The sequence below is a fragment of the Myodes glareolus genome, chromosome 4, assembly GCF_982192425.1.
Source record: "Myodes glareolus chromosome 4, mMyoGla1.1, whole genome shotgun sequence".
NCBI lineage: Eukaryota > Metazoa > Chordata > Mammalia > Rodentia > Cricetidae > Myodes > Myodes glareolus.
This window is the reverse complement of record NC_142029.1, coordinates 68490498-68514072: the sequence shown is the minus strand read 5'-3', so window position 1 is coordinate 68514072 and position 23575 is coordinate 68490498. Positions and strand designations below refer to the sequence as shown.

At 36.3% G+C, this 23575-nt stretch overlaps 3 protein-coding genes across 3 annotated transcripts; 2 read left to right on the top strand and 1 right to left on the bottom strand.

Annotated features, from left to right (window-relative positions):
• The first annotated feature begins 2163 nt into the window (after positions 1-2163).
• On the top strand, positions 2164-3108 carry LOC125389083 (putative olfactory receptor 10D4). The gene has a single exon (XM_048417499.3). The coding sequence runs from the start codon at positions 2164-2166 to the stop codon at positions 3106-3108; it is 945 nt and encodes a 314-aa protein (XP_048273456.3).
• Positions 3109-7978: 4870 nt separating this feature from the next.
• On the top strand, positions 7979-8911 carry LOC125389060 (olfactory receptor 10D3-like). The gene has a single exon (XM_048417468.2). The coding sequence runs from the start codon at positions 7979-7981 to the stop codon at positions 8909-8911; it is 933 nt and encodes a 310-aa protein (XP_048273425.2).
• A 6404-nt stretch (positions 8912-15315) lies between these two features.
• LOC148122322 (olfactory receptor 8A1-like) lies at positions 15316-16251 on the bottom strand. Its single transcript, XM_087905932.1, has one exon. The coding sequence runs from the start codon at positions 16249-16251 to the stop codon at positions 15316-15318; it is 936 nt and encodes a 311-aa protein (XP_087762058.1).
• Positions 16252-23575: the final 7324 nt, after the last annotated feature.

Below are 23575 nucleotides of genomic sequence, written 5' to 3'. Positions count from 1 at the left end.
GTCACATGACATTTTATCTCCATACCTAAATATAAGAGAATGTAGTGAAAGTGAAATTGGGATATTCACAAAAGTCAGTGTGAAATTTTAGAATTTGTTTCTTGTTGAAACAAAGGTCAATTTTCACACTCCTCTCAGAAGAGCGATTTCCTCTTCTGTCTCCCTGGGAGGCGGTCATGTAAATTCTAATCTGAAATCTTCTATGGTAGGAATTTGGAATCTTCATGGTTAAGGAAGACACAATTCCAGGGAGTTTTCCTGGTATCATGTCCTTTCTTAGGATATTCATACATAAAGTATGGTGTTGAGTTCTGACTGCAGAGAGCCAGGATTCTGAATAGACATCCAAAAGAGCTGTGAACTCTCTACTTTCCTTAGGGCAGGTGAGGGCCAGCCATCTGTGCAGCTCTGCAATGTGAATCTTGTTACTGGGTCACACACAGGAAGTCTGTGAGTAAGAGAGCGTTTGAGCACTTCTAACCAACTAAATGCTCCTTCACAAAGCACATTGTTTAAGTGAGAGGAAAACAATGTCTCCCCCACTCCCCAAGAACAATGTGTCTTCTTTTGTCTTTAATCACAGGCTCCATAAATACCTATGGTTAAATAAATATATAACAAATGGAATAATATTAACTGTGCTACAGTTCTTTATAAGCTGTTTTAAATGAGATTTTCATCTTACCTGCAAGGCTTTCGTTGTTATTGTATGATTATATTATTGTATGTTATATGTATGTTATTGTATGTATGCAGGGTTACTTGCTGGAGGGTAACTTGTTAACCTAACTTCATTATGTATTTGCCACTAAAGGACCAACACAAACCACAGCATTATACTTTTATCTCACTCAGGTCACAATCATTAGAGGCTGAAAATAATCCATTTTCCTTAGTGTAGGTGAGGTTCCGAGCCAAGAAGTTACTCAGGATCCAGAGGCATACACTGGTGGAAGAAGGCAATGATCAGAAGCCACATTTACATTTCTCTGTGTATTTAAGACATGGGACTTCCATTTATCTTTATAATTCTGGCAGACTGACAGAAAATGAGTGTGTGAAACTACATTTATTGCTAAGGTCCAAAGTCAATGTCTAATAGCTAAAACATAGAATTTTTGCATCCTGTCTATAACTTTGCGGGGATTTTAATCTAATCATATGGTTTGAGTAAGACTCAATTCAGACAGGACCTGGCTCCTACACTAAGGACAATGATGGTCTAAAACCTTCTTTTATTTCTCTTCATTTTTTCCATCAATTATGCTTTTGTATAGCAAGGATTTTATTTGGTCAAAACTCAAATAGCACACATCTGCAATCTATTAAGCAGTGTGAATGGATAAAACTGCTTTCAAGAATAAATGTTAGGTAGAGTAGAACAAAATTAGCTGCTGGCCATCCATAGAAGGTTAAGATAAGTGCAACACAAAACAGAAGAAGAATTTTTGGTGATTTTTAATTACTGATTAGTATCCTAATTAATAATGTTAAAAAGCACTAATGATATTGAAATTCCCGTTTGTGAGATTTTTAGTATAGAAATAAAATTTGACTGAGAAGATAGATCATGGGAATGTAGAAAGTGTTTCTATCATTGTAAAGCTTCTACTTCTAAACTGAGTTCACATTCTGCCTCTGCATGTGTGTGTGTGTGTGTGTGTGTGTGTGTGTGTGTGTGTAGATTCTAAATAAAAACAACATGCAATTCTAACTATGATTAATGAAGAGTGGAAAGTATATTTTTCAGGCAAACATTAAAAAGAAGAGTCTTATCTTCTTTTCATTTTCACATTTTGCATGCTCATATTGGAGCAATCATGTTATGTGCAATTCAAGCACAGCTTGGCCATCATGTGGTAACACAGGTTCCATAAGAAAAATGGGTGCTCTGAAATGTAACAGCTGTTTTGTTTATTATTATAAGCCAAATGTGAAGAAACAGACTGGTGGTAAGAAGCAATCACTTTTCCCCACCTAACATGTGAAGAAATAGAGACCAATGTGATACACCACTTAACTGAATGCCAAGAGTTGATTCATCACTGGTTCTCTTTTTCCTCTTTGTTCAGTCACTGCCTTAGATAGGAATCCCTTGGTCAGGAAGCTGTTCTCACTTACTCATGGGCAACATCGCTTTACTTTTCCAGGACTACCTGTGTCATGAACATGAGGAACTACACCTTTGTGACAGAGTTCATCCTGCTGGGAATTTCCAACAGCGAAGGGCTAGAGAACATGCTCTTTTTCCTGTTCCTGATCTTCTATGTCTCTGCCTTGCTGGGGAACCTGCTCATCTTCCTCACCATCTTGGCTTCCCCCAACCTCCACACCCCCATGTATTTCTTCCTGGGGAACCTGGCAGTGTTTGACATATTCTTCCCTTCTGTGAATTCTCCTAAGATGATGGACTGCTTAACGTGGCAGAGTTGCACTATTTCATATCAGGGCTGTGCTTCACAGATTTTCTTCTATCACACCCTGGGGTGTACTGAGTGTTTCCTGTACACAGTGATGGCCTATGATCGCTTTGTGGCTATTTGCTACCCTATGAGATACACGATTATCATGAACTACAAGGTGTGTACCCTCTTCACAGTGGGCTCATGGCTGGGGGGCTTTGTACATGGGAGCATCCTCACTTTTCTTATCTTTAAGTTACCCTACTGTGGACCCAATGAGGTGGACAGTTTCTTCTGTGACATTCCTGTAGTACTGTCCCTGGCATGTGCAGACACCTCTCTAGCACAGACTGTGAGTTTTACCAATGTTGGCATTGTTGCCCTTACATGTTTTCTCCTTGTTCTCACTTCCTACACTCGTATCGTTATCTCCATTTTGAAAATCCGTTCCTCAGAAGGCAGGCGCAGAGCCTTCTCCACCTGCAGTGCCCACTTCACATCCATTCTATTGTTCTATGGTCCTGTGATTGTTGTTTATCTCCGACCTGCTTCTAGCCCCTGGCTGGATTCTGTTGTCCAGGTGTTTAATAATGTTGTCACCCCTTCCTTAAATCCTCTGATTTACTCTTTGAGAAACAAGGAAGTGAAATTAGCCCTGAGAAAGGTGTTAAGTCAAGCAATGCAACCTTTGGGGTATAAGGAATAGAAGCAATCATTCTTTAAAGTTGACCCAGGTTTTCTTTCATCAGAACTGTTGCCAAATTAGTGAGATGACCAAAGCTATTCTGCTTGGTTGGTGGGCATCCTCACAGGTAGGGTTTATTTCAGCTAATACGTGGATTTAACCATGTAAAAAAGACTTTTCATATTTATCCAGTGTTTTTAACTGTAATTTGCCAAAACAATGAATCTTCCTGCCTTGCGACTTCTACTGTGAAATCCACTTTTGACTGAATTCTTTTCATTTTTACATGTACGCATTGGGGTAATCAGCTTATATATTATTTTATGAAGCTGTACCTTTCTAGATACTATGGAGTATCTTATGCTCTCTTCAATTCCTCGCATCACTCCTTTCAACTATTATATCTTTCTATATTCTTCTTAGTGTCCCTTTGGTCACTCAGTTAAGCTAATCACCATTAATATGGTATGGAATTTGAAAACTGGATTGAAATAAGTAAATGCATCTCTATCCTATCAATTTGGATGAATATCACCAAATTTAGAATAAAAAAAGAATCCATGTATAGGAGATGCCACGTTCAAATAGCCTGAAGAATTTTGGCTATTGTCTGATAAGGTGCTTAAAGTCCAAGGTGTTTATTTGCTTGTTATGAACTGTGACTGGTATTATAAAAATTAAAATATGCATAATAAAGTACTCAGGCACTCCCAGGAAGCATGGGGAATTGACAGAGGATCCTGGTATGACTAATCTCCACTCGAAAGCTACTATCATGACACAGATGTTGCTGGTAAAGAAATCAATTTAATTCAGAAGCCAGACCGTGAGAATGTGGATAGGGCTCATTTTCAAACACCACCTCAGGGACCTCAGACAGCCCAATGCATTCCTGCAACACTGGGTCCATGTTCAAGGGCTACGTAATAGTGTAGTTTTGTCATCAGACACACGTATTTCTTGTTTTTGTTACTGGAAATTTCATGGGTAACAATCAGTTTCCTATTCTAGGCAATTCCCTCTAATTCTTTAAATGGACACAATGTTTTCCAGCAAGTTAAATACTATTTCACTTTTAACTCAAGAAATTAGCCAATTCTGTGGTTGTCTAAAGGTCATAAATATTCTTAGGATTCGTAAACTAAAAGATTACTGTGATTAAACAGTCTTGGCATCCGTCTGCTCCCTTTTCTTGAAATACTAGAATCCACACCACAATATTTTAACCATTCAAAGTTGATTTTAAAAACTGCAACATTTGTGAAAACAATACCCAAAAATGACAACTATCTAAGAAACAATTCACAGACCAGTTTGTCAGACATGTGATAGTGTAAGATGTTGCTCAAGACATTCTTGCTGGATGGCTTTACACATGATTGCAACAGCTAATTAATTTCAAGCCAAAATTCAAAGACTTATCCAACCTTGAAGACCAGTATGTGTATGGGGAAATCTGTACAGAAGGTTCATTTGAGAACCCCAAGTGTCTATTACCCTGATTTAAACGACCTCTGAAATCCAATCTCAGTACTCTGAGCCAATCCTATTCCTTTGCATTTTTTTCTGACAGCACTCAGGTGGTTAATTCCTTTACTCTGTCTTTCTCCTCCTTATAAAATGTTTGTGTTGACGATATGTCCTTTGGCTAGCAATGACAGCATCTGCTGTGATTCTTTCTTTATGTGTCACCAAAGGTGATAATCTTCAATCTGTGTCTATAAATTGGGAGATTAAATTTTTAAAAATTGCAGTGTAAAAAATATAGAGCCAGAGTTCCTATTATATATAACCACTCATAATTCCTTAAATGCATCAGAATTATAATGAATAGACATTAAAGTATAAACAAAACTTACTTTTTATTTTTGAAATATTTCAGAACTTATTCTTTTAACATTTAATCAACTACTTTTGTGATTATACCTATCTTTTTTGATTGCCTTGATTTACCACAGAAACACTTAGAGTAAGACACATATAGAGTAAGCCATCTATGTGTTCTTCTGGATACCATTTGCTCTTCTAACCACTTTGCAAATACTGAAATGAGGTTTGAGCCACATATCTCCTTCTGTACCAGCTCTCAATTGCCCTCACCAGCTTCTTAGCTAGTTATGGGATCTTGGGAGCCCTTTCCCCATTCATGCTTTAGTTTTAAGTGGTTTTATTTTGTACAGGTCTTATGTGGGTAATCACACTGTCATGAGTTCATGTATCTAACATCCATGTGATGTCCAGAAGACAGAATTTCAGTATGCTTTGACATCCACTGGCTGTTCCATCCATTCTGCTTCTTCTTCCATGATGTTCTCTGAATTCAAGGAGTTGGGGGGAGATTGATAACAATGTTCCTTCTATATCTGATCACTCACAATCAATTTTTCTCAGTGCTTTCACAATTTATTCATTTATCATTAGCCACTGTCTACTGCAAAAAGAGACCTGAACAAGGTTGCAAATATTAGAAATCTGTGGACAGAAACACAGATTTAGCAAGCATTTTTACATATTGGCAAAGAACAGCAGTAGGTTCCCACTTGGGGCTTATGTTCCTCCCAGCCATGAATTTTTGGCTAGGTTTAAGGAACCTGGCCTGATACCTTCTTGCGAAGTAGGACTCATATCCAATCAGAAGGCAGTTAGTTATCCACCTAACAGTTGTACATCTATTTCATAGTTTGATCAGAGTATCCGTAAAGTCCATTAAATGATTAAAATATACCTAAATAAACATTAATAGTTGTCTTAAGGAAAAAACAAAAAGTTTCCTGGTAAGAAATAAGATATAAATCCAAGCATTTAAAGAAATATTAATAATGGTATATTATAGAAAACATTTTTGCAGAATAAAGTGCACTAGTAGCTTTTATGATGTAGCGATAATACTCTAGTAAAAAGTAAATTAGGGAAGAAAAGGCTGTATTTTGGCTTACAGTTCCCAAGGGATCAAGTCCATAATGGCTGGGGATTTCATTCCCACACATTTCGTTCCCACACAGAAAACAAAAGAAGAGGGAAGACAGGAAGTAGATTGAGGCTATAACAATTCAAAATCTTCTCCCAGTGAGTAGACTTTTTCCAGATAGCCTACATCTCCCAAAGATATTAAGATCTCCACACAAAACATCACAAACTGGGGACCCACTATGTGGATGTATGAATTCATGGGAATATTTCTCACTGAAACAACAACAAAATGTTACACGATAGGTTATAGTTTTTTTTTCTTCCTCTTGAAACCAGTACAATTTTAGATGTTTTCCACTTTTTTCTAATCTGGATCCCTAAAGAACTGAGTAATTGCTCGCATTTGAACTCAAGGGATGGCATTCCTCCAGGGAAAACTCAGTATTTGCAATAAAGTTGTTTTACCCAAGTGGCAGGTTTGAAAACCACTAAGTGAGTACATCCTACCCTAGGGAGCACAAAAAGCAATGCAGAAATGAGAAGGAGTGAAGGAACAAAAGCAAAGATCTTCATAGCTAACTGATCTCTCTGTTCTACTCTTTCTGGTCAGGGTCACTGTGGAAACGAGTCCCATAAAAGACCCAAAGGAAACATCTATTCCTCCTCAGTGGCTGGCTAACTGAAGCTCTTACACTCAGGGCATGTCCTGCATCACAGATTCTAGGCATCATCGCTGGGTCTTAGGCTAAAAAGATGCAGCCTCCTGCTTTTCTCAGCTTCATAGCAAGGCTGTTCTGTTTCATCCCTTCCAACCACAGAGGGCAGATGTGGCCTTGGGTTTTAGCCCCATTTTTTCCATAATCTGCATTGGTGTGTAAGTGCTGGTTTACTGGAACACATTCTTCTCTTAGCTTCCTCTCTTCTGTGGTATGTGTTTCTTTGAAAGAGTAAGAGCCTGTGCTTACTTAGCTCGACTTGAGTTTGGATATTCATGTCACTTTATGTACTACTTATGATATGAATGATGACAAAGTGTCTTACAAACACTCATGTGGATAGCACACAGCCATAGCTTGGATCATGGCTTTTGGGAATACAAACTCTGTATTCAATCAATTCATAACAGTGGCAACTGTAAATAGCTTTTCCCTACACTGTGTATTATGTTTTGTCTTCTGTTCTTTCATGTGCCCACCAGATGGATTCCAGTTGTCAGTTGTACTGACTCCGAAGACAGAGGTTCAGTAGCTCCTAGTCACTGTGATTATGACTTAGTTGGAGTCTCATTATTCAGAGTATTAGAAGTTTGAATTATTTAAGAAAATACTATGTGTCTGGACAAAATTGCTTAGATATTTTATGCACATTAGAGCTTTGTACCTTCAATAAATTTAAACTAATAATTTCCCCACAGAGAATAAAATTAAAATCAGAGATATTTGATGAAACTGTCTGGATTCAGAATAAGGAGTTGATGTGACATTTGAACTCTGATGTATGCAATTGTGACTGTTACTCTATACCAGTGGTACTCAACCTGAAAAAAGCCAAGCAACCCTTCCCAATGGTCACATTTCAGATATCCTGCATACCAGATACTTATATTATGATTCATAACAGTATCAAAATTACAGGTATGAAGTAGCAATGGATATAATTTAATGATTGGGGCTCACCACAAAGGAGAAACAGAGTTAAAAAGACACAGCGTTAGGAAGGTTGAGAACTGCTATTCTATACTGTCAATTTCGTATTATATCCTTAATTCAAGTTGACCTCTTTATGTTTTAGGGGAAAGTTAAAAATAAATAAATGGCCAATTTGTTATTGAATATTAATTAGACAAATTAGTTGAAATCTCATATTGAAAGTTCTTTCTAATACAAAGGGTCCCAGTGTGATCTGCAAAGGCTTTAATTTCTTTGGGAAGTTCAGCTAAGTAGGTCCATCCTTTTGTCTTTCAGAAGTAAGTAAACTTGAAATGAGGAATTGCACTTTAGTAACTGAATTCTTCCTGATGGGAATCCCACATACAGCTGGGCTGGAAAAGATGCTCTTTGTTCTCTTTCTGGCCTTCTACCTGCTCACACTCCCAGGAAACCTACTCATTCTCCTGGCCATCCTCACCTCTTCCAACCTTCACACGCCCATGTACTTCTTCTTGGGAAACCTGTCAGTGCTTGACATTTTGTTCCCTTCGGTGAGTTCCCCAAAGATGATGCTCTACCTCACTGGACACAGCCACACCATCTCTTACCAGGGATGTGCCTCCCAGCTCTTCTTCTATCATTTCCTGGGCTGTGCTGAATGCTTCCTGTATACTGTGATGGCTTACGACCGCTTTGCAGCCATCTGTCACCCTCTGAGATACACAGTCATCATGAGTTCATGGGTGTGTGTCTCCATGACAGTGGCTACCTGGATGGGGAGCTGTCTGCATGCATCTGTTCTCACGTTTCTAATCTTCAAGTTACCCTACTGTGGACCCAATGAAGTGGACAATTTTTTCTGTGACATCCCTGTGGTGTTGCCCCTGGCCTGTGGCGACACATATATGGCGCGGGCTGTGAGTTTCATCAATGTAGGTCTTGTTGCATTGGTGTGCTTCCTCCTTATTCTCACTTCATACTCTCGCATAGTTATCTCCATATTGAAAATCCGTTCTTCTGAAGGCAGGCGCAGAGCCTTCTCCACCTGCAGTGCCCACCTGACATCCATCCTGCTCTTTTATGGCCCTGTGGTCCTCATTTACCTCAGACCTGCCTCCAGTCCTTGGCTCGATTCAGTGGTTCAAGTGTTGAATAATATCGTTACTCCTTCCCTTAATCCTTTGATATATTCTTTGAGAAACAAGGAGGTAAAGGTGGCTTTGAGAAAGGTCTTGACACAAGGGATGCACACTCCTGGGGAATAAGCTTTATGTATAATATCTCTTTACAGTTTGTCTCTATCATCTGTTAGAAGTTGCCTTTATTTTTGTATGATCTTAAAAGTTGTTCGTGGCATACTTTATAATGAGTAGATATTATTTTGATTGAACCCCATATTTCTATTGCTTAAATTTTTGAAATTATAATATAATTAGAACATTTATTTTTTCCCTTTCCTCCCTTCAAACCTTCCTGCTCTTCTTCAGCTTCATGGTCTCCTTATCAACTAATTCTATTGCAAAAATATATAACATGTATATGTATATTCATATAATCCTGTGTATATTTATATATACAAGCATTTTCTTAAATTTAACCATTTGATTCATATAATATTAGTTATATGTTTTCAGGACTGACCTTTTGTCCATGGGCAACTACTTGATGCACCCTCTCCCGGGAGACCTCTTTTTGAGTTCCTCTCTTTCATTATCAACACACATTTTTACCCCCTTTTGTATTCCTTTCTTGTTTTTAAGGACACATTAATGTTTACTTCCATTTCACATACATGAATTCATACATTAGAGGTTTGTTTTTAGTATTGGACTGATCCAGATAGAATGAGTTTAGATATCTTCAATTTAGTTTTAGTTATGTTTGTGGTCCATTTGAAATAAACTTGATTTCTACATTCATTTACTTTATGGTCCTGATATGATTCTAGTACTTTGTATATTGTCCTGATTCCTGCTCATAACTACTAAGAAGAGAAGTTTATATTGAGCTTATGTTATTATAGCAGGATTGTAGTACACTGAGGCTATTTAATGCTAACAATTATTTTTTAAAAGACAAAAGTAATTAGTAAATATTTGAAAATAGAAAAACTACAGGATAAATAAGAATTAATTGATATTAAAATGCAAGCATTTCAAAATTTTAGAAAAGGCATCAAATATAGAAATGTAGTGGAATATGACATCCAAAATTACAATCACATTATATAGAATTGAAATATATAAACTGAATCTAAATTATCTGAGAAAACAAGGTGTCTTTTAATGCAGAAGACTACCAGTCAAATTATTGTTTGATAAAGAAGAAAAATGGAGTTTATAACCACACCACACAGAAAAATATGCTTGCACACTAAATCTTAAAAGGTCACCCAATAAATTAGCAAATGATAAATGACAAAAAGCAAGGGGATTATCTATAAATGACTGTAGATAGAGTTCTGATAAAGCTGTACTATATTCCAGACCAGTGAAAAACCTTATCTATTTAATTAGTTATTAAGATGAAAACAGTACCAGCTGTAACATAAGCACTCATTGTAACTGACTCTGGTCCCCGTTGTGCTATTCTTCCCTTTCTGCTTGCTTATGTTTTCTGTGAAGAGTCTTCAAATGCTGTGCCATAATTCTCTCCAGAGTTTATATTTTAATTAAGTGAAGAAAAAGGATCCGAGGTATTTCATTGTGTAATAAAAAATAAAACATTAATAAGACTGTAAGTAAAAATGCTCTTATATACAGTTAGTTCATTATACAAGTTGTTACAAGTGACATAGAGGAATTCAGTAGTATCTAACAATATCATCTATGGTTACTTTTAAAATTCTTTACATTTATTATTATTGTTGTTGTTGTTATTAGTGTGTGTGTGTGTGTGTGTGTGTACGTGCGCATGTGTGTATGCACATGAATACATGTGGAGGCTATCTTGAGTGAGTTGGTCCTCTCCTTCCACTATATGGATTCAGGGTTGGGTTTCTAGGGATTGATTTCATGTTGTTAGTCTTACAAACAAGTGCCCTTTTCTGCAGCTCTGTCTCTCCAGTCCTGTTAAGTACTTTTTGATGTAGAAGTTTATTATTATATTAGTCCTATCCAGAAGTTGTTGCTCAAACAATATGAAAATTTCACGTCTGGATTATTTGTGTAGTAAGACCTTGGAAACTGTATAAATATTTAGATATAAGATAATATTATTTGTCTAGCTTTACAGACTCATAGTAGTATTTAAATAAGGTATAACAACCCATAAAATACATTTAATTTAGAAATATTAATATTTGCACACGTCAATAAAAAGAAATAAAACAATAAGGATGGAAACAAAATTCCATAAGAAAATAAAATTATAACTATTACTATTTCTTTGTGCACTTATTTTTGTTTTGTTTGAGACAGGTTCTTATTACACAGCCAGGTTGGCCTTGAACTTATGCAATTAACTTGCTTCAACCTCTTTAGTGATCATATTACAATCATATGTCATCACGCATATTGAACTTAATTTAAATTAGTATCATATGCATAGCAAAGGTAGAGCTAACTTTGCATTGTAACTGTATCTTTTCCTCTTGGCTTTTTATATGGAGTACTACACAGTAGAAAAAATAACAACATCATGAATTTTGCAGGCAAATGGATGGAGCTAGAATACATTATTTTGAGTGAGATAACTCAGACATAGAAAGAAAATTATCACATGTACTCACTCATAGGTGGTTTTTAAACATAAAGCAAAAAAAAACCAAAAAACAGCCTACAAACCACAATCCCAAAGAACTTAGACAACAATGAGGACACTAAGAGAGACTTACATAGGAAGTCGAAATGGGAAGCAGAAAAAGACAAGATCTCCTGAGTAAATTGGGAGCATGGGGACTTTGGGGGAGGATTGAAGAGGGGAGGGGAGAGGCAGGGAGGGGAACAGAGAAAAATGTAGAGCTCAGTGAGAAGCAATAAAAAGAAAAAAATTTAAAAAATAAGAAAAAAATAAAAATAGAAAAAAATTAGATCAAAAAGAAATTAACCAAAACTGAAGGTACATAAAAAAATACAACCAAAACAAAGCCATAAACCATTTTCACTCTGTAAGACAGATAAAATGATTAACTCGATCCATTATGGGAAAACAGATCTAAATTTCCAGTTAAAAGAGACCTGCACCATTTGGGCAAACTTCTGGGAAATATTTCTTCACTGTCAGCTCACAGGATGTGGTCCAGGATGAGGCTAAGGCTTTATCTGCAGCTGGTGCCTGAACAAAATAATGTGAAAAAGTCTCCCACTTAATACTGGTATTGAAGACATGAAAAGAGAAGAAGGGGCTTGGCACCATGTGGCACTGTTGGATTTCCTGAAGAGAGGACCCCCTGTTCTTGAAGGCACAGCTTCAGTTCCAGTGGAAACTCAGGGTATGGGGGATGCCAGGCATGTAGAGTGAACACCAACGTCAGTGGCAAGTGTGGAGTTGAGTCAGGAGGAGTCTATGAGATAAACTGTGTGCACCCGTGCCTTCTGGAACACAGAAGACCATGAGTGAGACCAGGATACTAATCTTTGGGCTACAAGATTTGATTTACATTGCTGGATGTTTTTTGTCTTGGAATTTTTTTGTAACTTGGCTCTGATTCTTCTCACTTGGAATAAGAATATATCTTTGTAGTCTTTGATTTTTATTAAGTTCAGGATTACATACTTTGTATATTTTAAAGGACTTTGAACCTTTAATTTGTTTCTATTTTTTTTAAACACTGTGGGTCTAGGGTCAGTGAGAAGTGAAAAAGAGAAGAGAGTTGGGAGGAATGGTTGAAGTCACTGGTGGAGGAAGAACTAAGGTCCGTGTCATTCACTCTCATTGCTAATCTACTCATGACATCCAGAAATTGGAAACCTAGATATCCATCAACAGATGAATGGATAATGAATATATGGTGCATTTACACAATGAAATATTATTCAGCTAGGTAGAATGTGAAGATATTTTTAATTAAAGATCTTTTATAGGGTAACATAAGTTATTTTATGTCTTTTTAAGAAGTTATTAATCTTAATGACACCTAGTAGCTGAGTTACACAGTCTCCTTTTTTTTTTTAGTGTCCTTCTTGTCTTGTAGCCTTGGGATAATCTTCAAGAAGCTAGAGAAACCATTTGGATAATAATAATAAAAACATAAGAACCAGATGGTATACAAGCAGATTCATTCCCAAAGGAGTGCAATCTATGTATCCAAGAAATTGGGTGCGAATAACTCTTTTGATTTTATTTTTGTTTATATCTTTATGCACATAAGTTCATTTATTCATTCACCTGGCAGTGTTTAAGCAGCTTTGCATCTTTGTTGTTCTAGAAATTGGGGGCAGAATATAAAATTCACACAAGCCCTTGACTATTAGAGATTTTACCTTCTACCTCTTATCAGAGTGTTAAAATAGATTTGAAATGAGTGTTGTGAAGCAGGTACATAGTCTCTCTTCAATAAGGAGGTTTATGCTGGCTGGTCTCATTTATTTTGCTTCTAAAATCCTATAAACAAGAAAACTTCTTTGTATGTCCTAAAGAAATGGTCACAAGGAGACTAAATAGAAACCTGCCAAATTTGATGGGGCTGTTTTGGAAAATATTCCTATGGATTTTTCTAAATCCCACTATGCTGTGGGATTCCCCTCAGTATGCTGTGAATATGCTTTATTGTCATTTCTTAATAAAGAAGCTGCTTTCAGTCAATGGCTTAAGAGAGTAAATCCAGGAGGAAATCTGACCAGAGATGGAGAAAGAGAGAGAGAGAGAGAGAGAGAGAGAGAGAGAGAGAGAGAGAGAGAGAGAAGGCAGAGTCAGAGAGAAGCCATGTTACTGCTGAAGGAGGAAGACGCCCACCAGGGTCTAGCAGAAATCTGTGGGTAGGCCACCTTGTGTTGATGCACAGATTAAAAGAGATGGGTTGATTTAAGACGTAAGAACTAGCTAGAAATCAGCATAAGCTAATAGGCCAAGCAGTGTTTTAACTAATATAGTTTCTGTGTGATTATTTCAGGTCTGGGCAGCCGGGAACTAACAAGCAGCCTCCTTTAACACCAGTAGAATTATTGTATTCTGATACTTTCAGATATGGCATAAAAAGAGGAAACAATACATTATTTCTACTTCACATCTTCCTGCTTTTTCCAACTCTGACTCATTGCTTTGGCTTTATCTGATTGTTGGTTCCAATCTCATTGCTAAGTAATAGGTCTATGTGAAACATGGAAATTGCTTAGGTAATATGTACCCCTCAGAATTATGTGAGTGTGAGTTCAGTTATACCTGTGCTTGCCCTGATCACACCCACAGTCAGTAGTTTCCTTAATGCTAACATAGATTTCAGGTGAAATCTATGAAGTGTTTGTGAGTTTCCTGAAAAAATATTTTCTTCAAGAGTAAATGTTGATATATAAATAAAAATGAAATACATGCTATTTCTTAAAGTGGAAGTTTTGGTAACGATATGACCATAATTGTTAACTGAATGTGTCCTAGTCTTAGTTAGGGTTTTTATTGCTGTGAAAAGACACAATGATCATGAAAACCCTTGCAAAGAAAACATTTAATTGGGGTGACTCACTTTCAGTTTCAGAGGTTCAGACCATTCTTATCGTGAAGGGGAGTATGGCAGTCTATAGGCAGACACAGTGCTGGCTAAGTAGCTGAGAGTCCTACATCTTACAGGCAGCAGGAAATCAACTGACACACTGAACAGTACTGTGAGCATAGGAAATATCAAAGTCTGCCCTCACAGGGACACACTTCCTCTAACAAGGCCATGCCCACTCTAACAAAGCCACACTTCCTAACAGTGTCACTCCTTATAATATTATGAGGCAAATTACATTCAAACTATCACAGTCCTCATAAGAAAAGGCTCATTCACAATTTTGTGTGTCATTGAAAATTACCATCCCAACATTCCAGCTGCAAACTCAAAAATATTTAAACGGTTTCCTGTTATTATTCCTCTCTTGCAATCCTCATCAAAGTCATGAGAACATTTTAGTTTCTTTTCAGTATATATTCAGAACCCTGTCTCCCCTCACTGTTGGTGAATTCCATTCCATTTTCACAAATGTATTCCTCATTCTTCATATGTTTGTATATTTGTCATTTAAAATACAGTTGTAGGCCATTGAGGAGGCTTAGTGGGTTATGATGCTTGTCACCAAGACTGAAGACTTAATCTCTAAGAAAAGGAGAGAGCCAACTCTCTCATCTTGTCCTCTGATGCCCCTTTCATGGCACCCCTTTTTCCACAAATCAATAAATATAATTTTTAGGATTTATAAAATATACCTAGCTCTTTCACATGAGACTGCTAAGTATTTATTTGTCTTATCGTTTCTTAGTGGTACTTGGTAAGAATACAAATATACACACATGTATGTATGCGTATACATTTATATGTATACTTATGTGTCTACCAGTAAGTAATAAAGTAGGCTAAGGGAGTGAAAACCACTGTGCTGGGAGTAGGGAAACTAAACTGATGAAGTGAAGCTCACCAAAATAAACCACACAAACATTTTAATTTAAGATGAATCATCTGGTTGAAATAGCATTCTTACACAAGAAAATTTAAAAGATAAAATGAATGTTTAAATTGCTAGCTTTAAGATGTTTTCTATAGAGACTGAGCGTGTAACCCACCATTTACAAGTTTTCTTATGGCTTCTTTGACATCTTTGTTCCTAAGACTGTATATAAGTGGATTAAGCATGGGAATCACGGTGGTGTAAAAGACAGAAGCCACTTTCTCCTGGGTTGTGTCACCTGTAGCTGGTTTCAAATACATGAAGATGATGGAACCATAGAAGACACCAACAGCTGCAAGATGGGAACTGCAGGTACTGAAGGCTTTGGATCTGCCATCTGCTGAGCGTATTCTCAGGATGCTGGCAAGGATGAAGGCATAAGAGATGAAGATGGCAAATACACTTGCAAATACATTAAATCCAACCAGCAGCATCACCCAAAACTCCTTGGTATAGTCTCTTGAGCAAGCTATGTTCAGAAGAGGGAGGATGTCACAGAAGTAATGGTGAATGATATTAGTTCCACAGAAGGAACGGCTGGATATGTAGCTGGTATGGATAGTGGCCCCAAAGGCCCCCATAGCATATACAGCAGTGGATAGTAGCACACAGACTCTGTGAGACATGATGACATTGTAGAGCAAGGGGTTGCAAATAGCAATGTAACGATCATATGCCATGACGGTTAGCATGTAGGAGTCATCAATACCGAAGAAAGAGAACAGAAAGAGTTGGGTCATGCACTCAGGAAAAGCTGTGGAATTCTTCTCTGATACAAAGTTCACCAACATCTTTGGGATTATTACAGAGGAATAGCAGAGGTCTATGAATGACAAGTTACTGAGAAAATAATACATGGGTGTGTGAAGCTGAGAGCTGATCCTGATTAAAAAGACTAACCCCAGGTTTCCTGAAATGGAGACCACATAGATCAATAGAAACAGGGTAAAGAGTGGAATCTGGAGCCCTGGCTTGTCTGTTAACCCCTCAAGGACAAATAAGGTAGAGTGATTTCCTGGACTCATTCTTCTCCCAGCTTTCATGAGTCGAATGACTCAATGAAGAGAGGCAAACATTACCAGTTGGCAGTATTTATCAGTTTTAAGTTTGACAAAAGACATGTTTTTTTTTTAAGCAGAACCAATTTTTGAAAATCTAAACTCAACAATCTAGTAGTACTTGTTTGAGTATCGCCTACCATCAAGATTCCACTTCACTCTGCTTCATTTGTATTCCATGCATTGAGAAGTAAAACCCACTGGGTTTCTCTTTTATTGTCCTCATGTGACATTTAAGTGTGAAAGTCGTATTGCAACCAACGAAGCTCTAGCTTTCCCTGCAAAAGAAGAATAACTCTGTTATTCACATACCTACTAAGAGATGGTTTTTCATTTGGTGGGTTGGGTCTCCATCGGCTGTTGTGTCTGATGTCTTGGACCTGAACTTTTCTTACTGATGCTGCTTGAGTTTCCCTTCTACCTAGCTTATTCAGTCCCTGGTTCTAATCACAAAGATTTTGCTTCCTTCTAATCTGTCTATATGCAATCTGAGTTTCTGGTCTTGAATTAGGTTTTTCTCGCTGCTACTCATGGATCATAGAGATGTGAGAAGAATGGGGGATAAAAAGGACTGTGAGCTAGGAGTTGTTGTCTTTTGCTGAAGGAAAGTGAGAAAGGGAAAAGAAAAACACCAGCACAATTGGTGTTTGTGTGCCAGGCAGTGTGCTGAGGACACACATGTGAACATTTTTCATGTGAAAAAAGACTGAAGAACAACACATGTAAGAGAGAGGCGGGGGGGGGGGTCAGTTTCACAGGTAGAAACTAGAGAATGTTAATGTTGTTTGAAAGTATCATTATTTTTTCCACTTTACATGTATTTTTATAAAATTTCTCAAATCTATGAAATCTTAAGTTCAGTTCCTATATCTTTGCATGTTTTATTTAAAAAACAATGTACCTCTGTTACAACAGTTTCCTTTTGAGTCTGAGACAAGAATGGATGGAAACTTCTACATTGTGCTCATTATTTCATTGTTATAATTCTCAGCAATTCCCTCTGATACTGTTTTTCTTGGGGTCTCTCACAACATTATGTTAGCTTACTGGACACTTTGCTAAGTACTAAAACCATATTAAGCTTGTGTTTGTTTAAATAAGATTGCATTGACCCTTACATCACCTTAAGGTAGGAAAAAACAGTAGTGGAGAAGACACGTGTATACATTTCCATACTGAACTTAACCCGTGGCAAGAAGTTCCTTGGGTTCTACCTTAGGAACTTGTTATACAGCAATGGTGACCTGAGAATGCAAACATCTTCAGTTCCAGAACATTATATGAAATGAAGCATTACTCCTTTGAAATGAATAAGTAAAAACAGACCTCTGATTTCAAAGATTAGATAAAATATATCTGAATTACTAAGTGTAAGTCCAGGTCACTAGAACATTGTAGTGATAATGGGCTATGAGAAATATCACTAAGCAATTAGGTAAAAAGCCTTATTCTTTATCAATTCTAAAATACTGATCTCTGACAAGGAAAGTTTGCTGATATTTTATAGGATTCCTCTTTTCTAATTGTGAAAGTATTCCTATTCTCATATCCATCCAATTACCAGGCAAAAGTTTATCTTTCTTCAAGCAACCTAAAACATCTCAGCCACAGGTAATTTGTGATTTCATGAAATTTCTTTTGTTTTGTCTTTTACATACCACAAGTCTACCTTGAACTCTTTAATAACATCCATTCTATACTTTCTTATGCTATTATATTTTAGTAATGATGTTAGTAATAGGCTCAAGGTTTAAAGTCAAATAGAATTGCATCTACTTTCAGGCTTAGTCACCTCCTTTTCTGTGATCACCTTCCCCTTTATGATTTTGAAGTTGTCACTTCTTTTGTGTAAACTTCAGTTTTTTTAATATACAAGGAAGACTAATTCTATAATTTGTGACTTTTGCAATTGTCCATTCATTTGTCCTCTCTTTCCCTTGAGAGGCTTCTACACCTATAGTTGCAATACCAAATGAGGCAAAATTATGCTGTCAAAAATCCTACCCTCTAGTAGAGGAAATCAGTACAGTCAGAAGCATGTAATTTAGAATCGAGAAGTGAAATCCACTGTAAAAAATTAAAACAACGTTGGGCCACATCTAAGAAGGTTAGTGGAGGAAGACTCTGGAAGAAGTGAGATTTGAGTATAGTTCTTTTTTTCAGTAAATTAGAATATATATTTTTAATCTTGATAAAATAAAGTTCTAAATCTAACAAATCATTTGAAAACAATGGTGTATTTAATTACATGAATAAAAGACTTTAGAATTACCAATCTAACTGAACAGGATTATAGTAAATCCTACCACAATTCCTTCATTAATTTTCTTGATTAAAATATTTAGTGATATGAAACCTACTGTTGATGACAAGTAATTCATCACTTTTTTCTTTTAAAATTATAACTATCTTCATCCTAAACAGCTTAGAACTTTAGTGAATCTATTTCCCTATATGTTCTTCTTTAAACTTCATAGTTTCATGGCTACATTTGTGTTTCTGACTTTTCTCAAATTAATTTTCATAGGATTGGAGTTGGTATTCATTTACATTAAACACACATTATTTATTATGCCCCTATTTTCTGAAAATGTTCTCTTCTTTTCTGGACTTCTTTGGCAAGCATGCAAAGAATCAAATGCTCATATAAAGTAGTTTTGTATGTGGGTACACATTGTGTTCCATCGATTACTTGTCAATTCTAAGACACTTTCAATTACTGGAGCTTTACAGTGTGCCTTCAAGTTGAATAGAGTTCTAAATGAAGTGAAGGAGACGACCATGGCAGTATCTTGATACAGTTTGCTTTGGAGAGCACATCCAATTCAAAGATTTCCAGAGGCCATTCCTGGTGTGTTTGAGAGAACAAATGGGGGCATGGCAGCAGTGAGACTGCATACCAGAATCTGACTTCGGCAAAACAAAAATAAAGACATAAATGTGCTAAAAAAAATTCTACTCCAGCTTGTGATAGCCACTGTGTGGAAGTTTACAGTGCTATTTCACTTTCTGTGACATTTCACAAGGATCTCTCAGGTTCTGCTTATTCTGTCAAGAATATTCATTAAGGGGCCACGGAATATTTCTATGGACTCACATAGAGGTTTTGTCATGCAGAAAGGTGTGACTTCAGTATATTGGTAATGCAGACATGGTTAACAAGAAAAGAGGTGAGATTCACTTGATGTGGATGATATATATGACTTGTATGAGCTTAAGAAGTCATCACTTGCTAAATACAGGATAAACATACATTAAAGATGTTTTTGGAGGGTGGGGTTAGGGAGCAATTTTTCTGCTTTGAACATACTCAATTTGATGATTATCATAGACTGAATGGATATTTGAGCAGGAAACTATATGAGTTTAGAATTCAAACGAGATGTCTGAGGGGATGTGATTGTCTGAATCAACAGAACAAACTTGGGGCTTAGGGACTGGATAGAGACATTCCTTATCAATATTATTTTGACAGTGCTTTTAACAGCTATTAACATAAATTCTGATGGACAGTAAGGATGCTTCAAACCTCTTCTCTTTTTTCTTCTATTCATTTTACATATTTACCATCTTGACTTATTCCCAATGGCTGTTGTCTGGAGTAGCAGTTTGGCATTTTTTTTTTTACTCTCAAAATAGTTACTGATAGTTTGACATTTTTTGTAAAGAACTGGAAGCCTCCAGAAAAAGTATGCAGCACAGTGGAGAAGGATGTCCTGCACTGGCTTGTTCTCTTTCCCTCTTCCTTCAGAGTCTCTCTGTGTATGGCTTCCACTCACATCCAATTTAAACAGTAAGCTTGAATGAATACCACATTCCCAGTTTAACACTTCTGTAAGTATTAAAAACATACTCTCATGTGGCCTGTGCCACTGACAACCATGATTTAGACTTTCTCTTCCTGACAAGGTATTAGGTAAAAATATCATTTGATTTTTTTCAATATATTTGCAACACTGATCATAGTAATCCTGTGAAAAGGAAATATGAGGATCAGGATAGTGTCCAAGGCTGAAAATGCTTTAATAGTTTTTTCTTAAAACATCTGTGATTTGACATGAGAGTTAAAATCAGGGGAGAAAGGTAATGATAGAAAAAAATATGTCAGAAATGATTTGCTATTTTTTTAAGATTATCTTTAGGAACACCAGATTCCAGACTGGACAAGTAGCTCAGTGGTTGAGATCATCTATTGCTCTTCCAGAGGACCTGTAATCAGATTCCAGAACCACATGGCAGCTCACAACTGTCTATAACTCCAGCTCCAATGGACCCAACATTCATGGCTAAACAATCAATGTACATAAAACAAATATGAATAAATTACTTTAACTCCAAATTCTCCATTGTCAGTAGAGAAGGGTGTCCTTCCTGATATTGAGTATCACGGCTTATTAAGTGTGCTAAGAGTTATGAATATTTGTGTTAGTTTATGGATGGACTCTATTTTTATCTGGAAGGGTAGGAGAAGTACATTAATGTCAATGTCTATTTAGTTAAAGGGATTTCTGACCTCACCAAGCACTGCACTATGTGTTAATTTCACTGTTTATAATAATTATTAACACAAATGGGCTTGATATAGGGGAGAAAGCAAAGACTTTGGGGTTAGGACAGATATGGAGTACCTGGGAGTAGTGCTCTCTATGCACTATACTTTGTGCCCTCTGTCATGCAGCATATGGTGCCTTCTTCCCCAACGGATATAAACAATAGTTCCATCAGTTTATATAATAAGACTGTTTAACCATCTTCCAAAGTTATATTTTAGCTACAATACTTTATCAAACCAAGTAGAACTTTGTGACTCACCTGAATATTATCAACAGGGTAAGTGTAGCTGGTTATGTATGATTTTAATTTTAGTTTTATAAAGCATATGCATGAAAACACATACACACACACACACACACACACCAGATAATTTGGTCATAAAATATAGATTCCAATGGTGACCCGAAAAAACAGTGGAGTTTACCTGGTGTAAGATTTTATGGATTTGACTGAATTAAAAGAGGAGTCAACTAAGAAGAGCAAGAAGACTGATCTAATGGCCTCTCAATCTTCGATTATTAAGTGCTAATTCCATTTGGATCTATTTGTACCTGAGGAGATGATTGTGAACCACTGTTCCCCTTAGGGGCTTCTCATGCGAGTAGTTGAACCCTAAAGAAAAAATAATTATCAAGTTCATTCCTGCTAGCAATATAGAAGTGCCATCCTCTTAATCTCTGAGGTGTATAAAACAGAAAGACTTTATCCCTTGAGTTTTGGGGATATTAATAATAATTCAATAATAAATGTCAAGTTTTTAATCAATATTTCATAAGATATATTAATTGTACATAGTATTGAGATAATACTTTCATGTATAGCATGTATTTTGAGCATATTCATTGTCGATAATATAAATAAAAAATCATTTGGATGATCAAGTTTTCTTTCTAATCAAAATCAAAAATAAGCATTTGTCTTCAGTATTTTTTTAAAATATAAGCCCCACATTATTCTTTACAAATTTGAGGAATATCCTATTTTATTCTCAATATATTTGGTACTTAGAATATTATTTATGGTGAGAAAGAACAAGCTACCTACTTTCTATGATTAAAAGGAATGTTCTGGGGTTCAATGCATTTTCTCAAATGTATGCTTGTGTTAGAAATATGTACAGGTGGTTTTAAAATCACACCTAAATCAGACTTCTGTTATCTTTTAAATCTTTTAAAACATTGTGACTTATTTGTTCATTTTTCCATCAAAATTTTAACAGTTTTGTCAGTATGTTATTATTACACAACATATAGCACATTTTTACTACCTATTAGATAATTTGTCCGTGAAGTTATTTTTCAAACTAAGAAACAAATTTGTCTCCCTGTCAATGATGTTTATTAAGAATCTTGTAATCCTTTTTTATTGCATCCCTAGGCAATGTGAAACCCACACTTGTCTTAATAAATTACTTTTCATATTAAAGAATTTGTGGTAATTTTTGTAGTCTGAGGCTGCTCATTTGTTCCCAGCCACTGAGACCTGGAAGAATCACTCAGAAACTGTACTAATTAAATCACTGCTTGTCCAATCACTTAAGTGTATGGATAGCTAGCTCTTTTATCTTAAATGAACCCATTTCCATTATTTTATATTTTACCATGAAGTTCGTGGCCTACCAGAAAGGTTCTTGTGTGTCTGTCTCCAGTGGTGGCTACATGACTTCTCCTGACTCTGCCTTCATTTCACCAGCATTCAGTTTAGGTTTCCCGCTTAGATCTACTCTGCCCTGCCACATGCCAAAGCAGCTTCTTTATTCAATATCCATTAAAATCAACACATATACAAAAGGACTTCCTAAATTGTTTCCCCCTTTCTATTCAAATAAAAAGGAAGGTTTTAACTATAACATAGTAAAATTACATATAACGAAACAGGTATTAAGTAAGAATTATAGTTGCAATATTTATATCTACTTTATCTTTAATCATAACTAAGGACAACTATAATTTAAATGATCTATTCTTCACTCCATCAAAGACCCCAGAAGGATATAATATTACCAAGCAAATAGGAAGTGCATTGTAAGCAACTTCCAAAATTCTAGAATTGACAGAGACATCTCAGTGCCTGAACAGTCACCCAAAGTTCTTCTGTGTCTTTGTGGCACACATCTACAGACCGTGGTATCTGGTAGAATTTTCTATGAAGCAGCAAATTTCAAAGACAGTTCCACCTATATTGGCAGTTTGTAAGTCACATTCTTTTGTGTCCTGCAGAGTATCTGGCAGACTCTTTTATGGAACATGAATCCTGAAGGACTGTCTCACCTTTAGGTAAGTTTAGCAGTCATTTTTCTGTGCATCCTGAATGTCCAATTCATACAGTATAACATCAAGCAGTCCTGCCAAGAACAGTTTCTTGCCCAAATGGCTAACCAATGTCATAAGGAGCCTCTTTGATGCCCTTAATCCTGTTGAAATAGATAGGAACTGCCAGGAGCAGATGCATGTCATGAAAAGTCCTAAGTTCTTAAAACATTTTAACAGCCATATTCTGTAGTCTTTGAAAGGTTTGAAGATTAAATAACTGAAATCTCTCTCTCTATATATAGAAAACTTAACTAACTTGACTACAAACTTGACTATTATAGATGACTATCTAATAACCTATACATTATTGATACATTACATTTTAAATGAGCTGCACAAACAACACCTTAAGAGCAGAAATTTGTATCTATAATCCAAGATTCATTGTGTCCCCCTTTAAATGTAAACAAATATTAAGCATTTCC

Bases quoted from the DNA above. Each gene is read 5' to 3' on its own strand.
- LOC125389083 (XM_048417499.3), top strand. From the start codon at position 2,164: ATGAACATGAGGAACTACACCTTTGTGACAGAGTTCATCCTGCTGGGA.
- LOC125389060 (XM_048417468.2), top strand. From the start codon at position 7,979: ATGAGGAATTGCACTTTAGTAACTGAATTCTTCCTGATGGGAATCCCA.
- LOC148122322 (XM_087905932.1), bottom strand. From the start codon at position 16,251: ATGAGTCCAGGAAATCACTCTACCTTATTTGTCCTTGAGGGGTTAACA.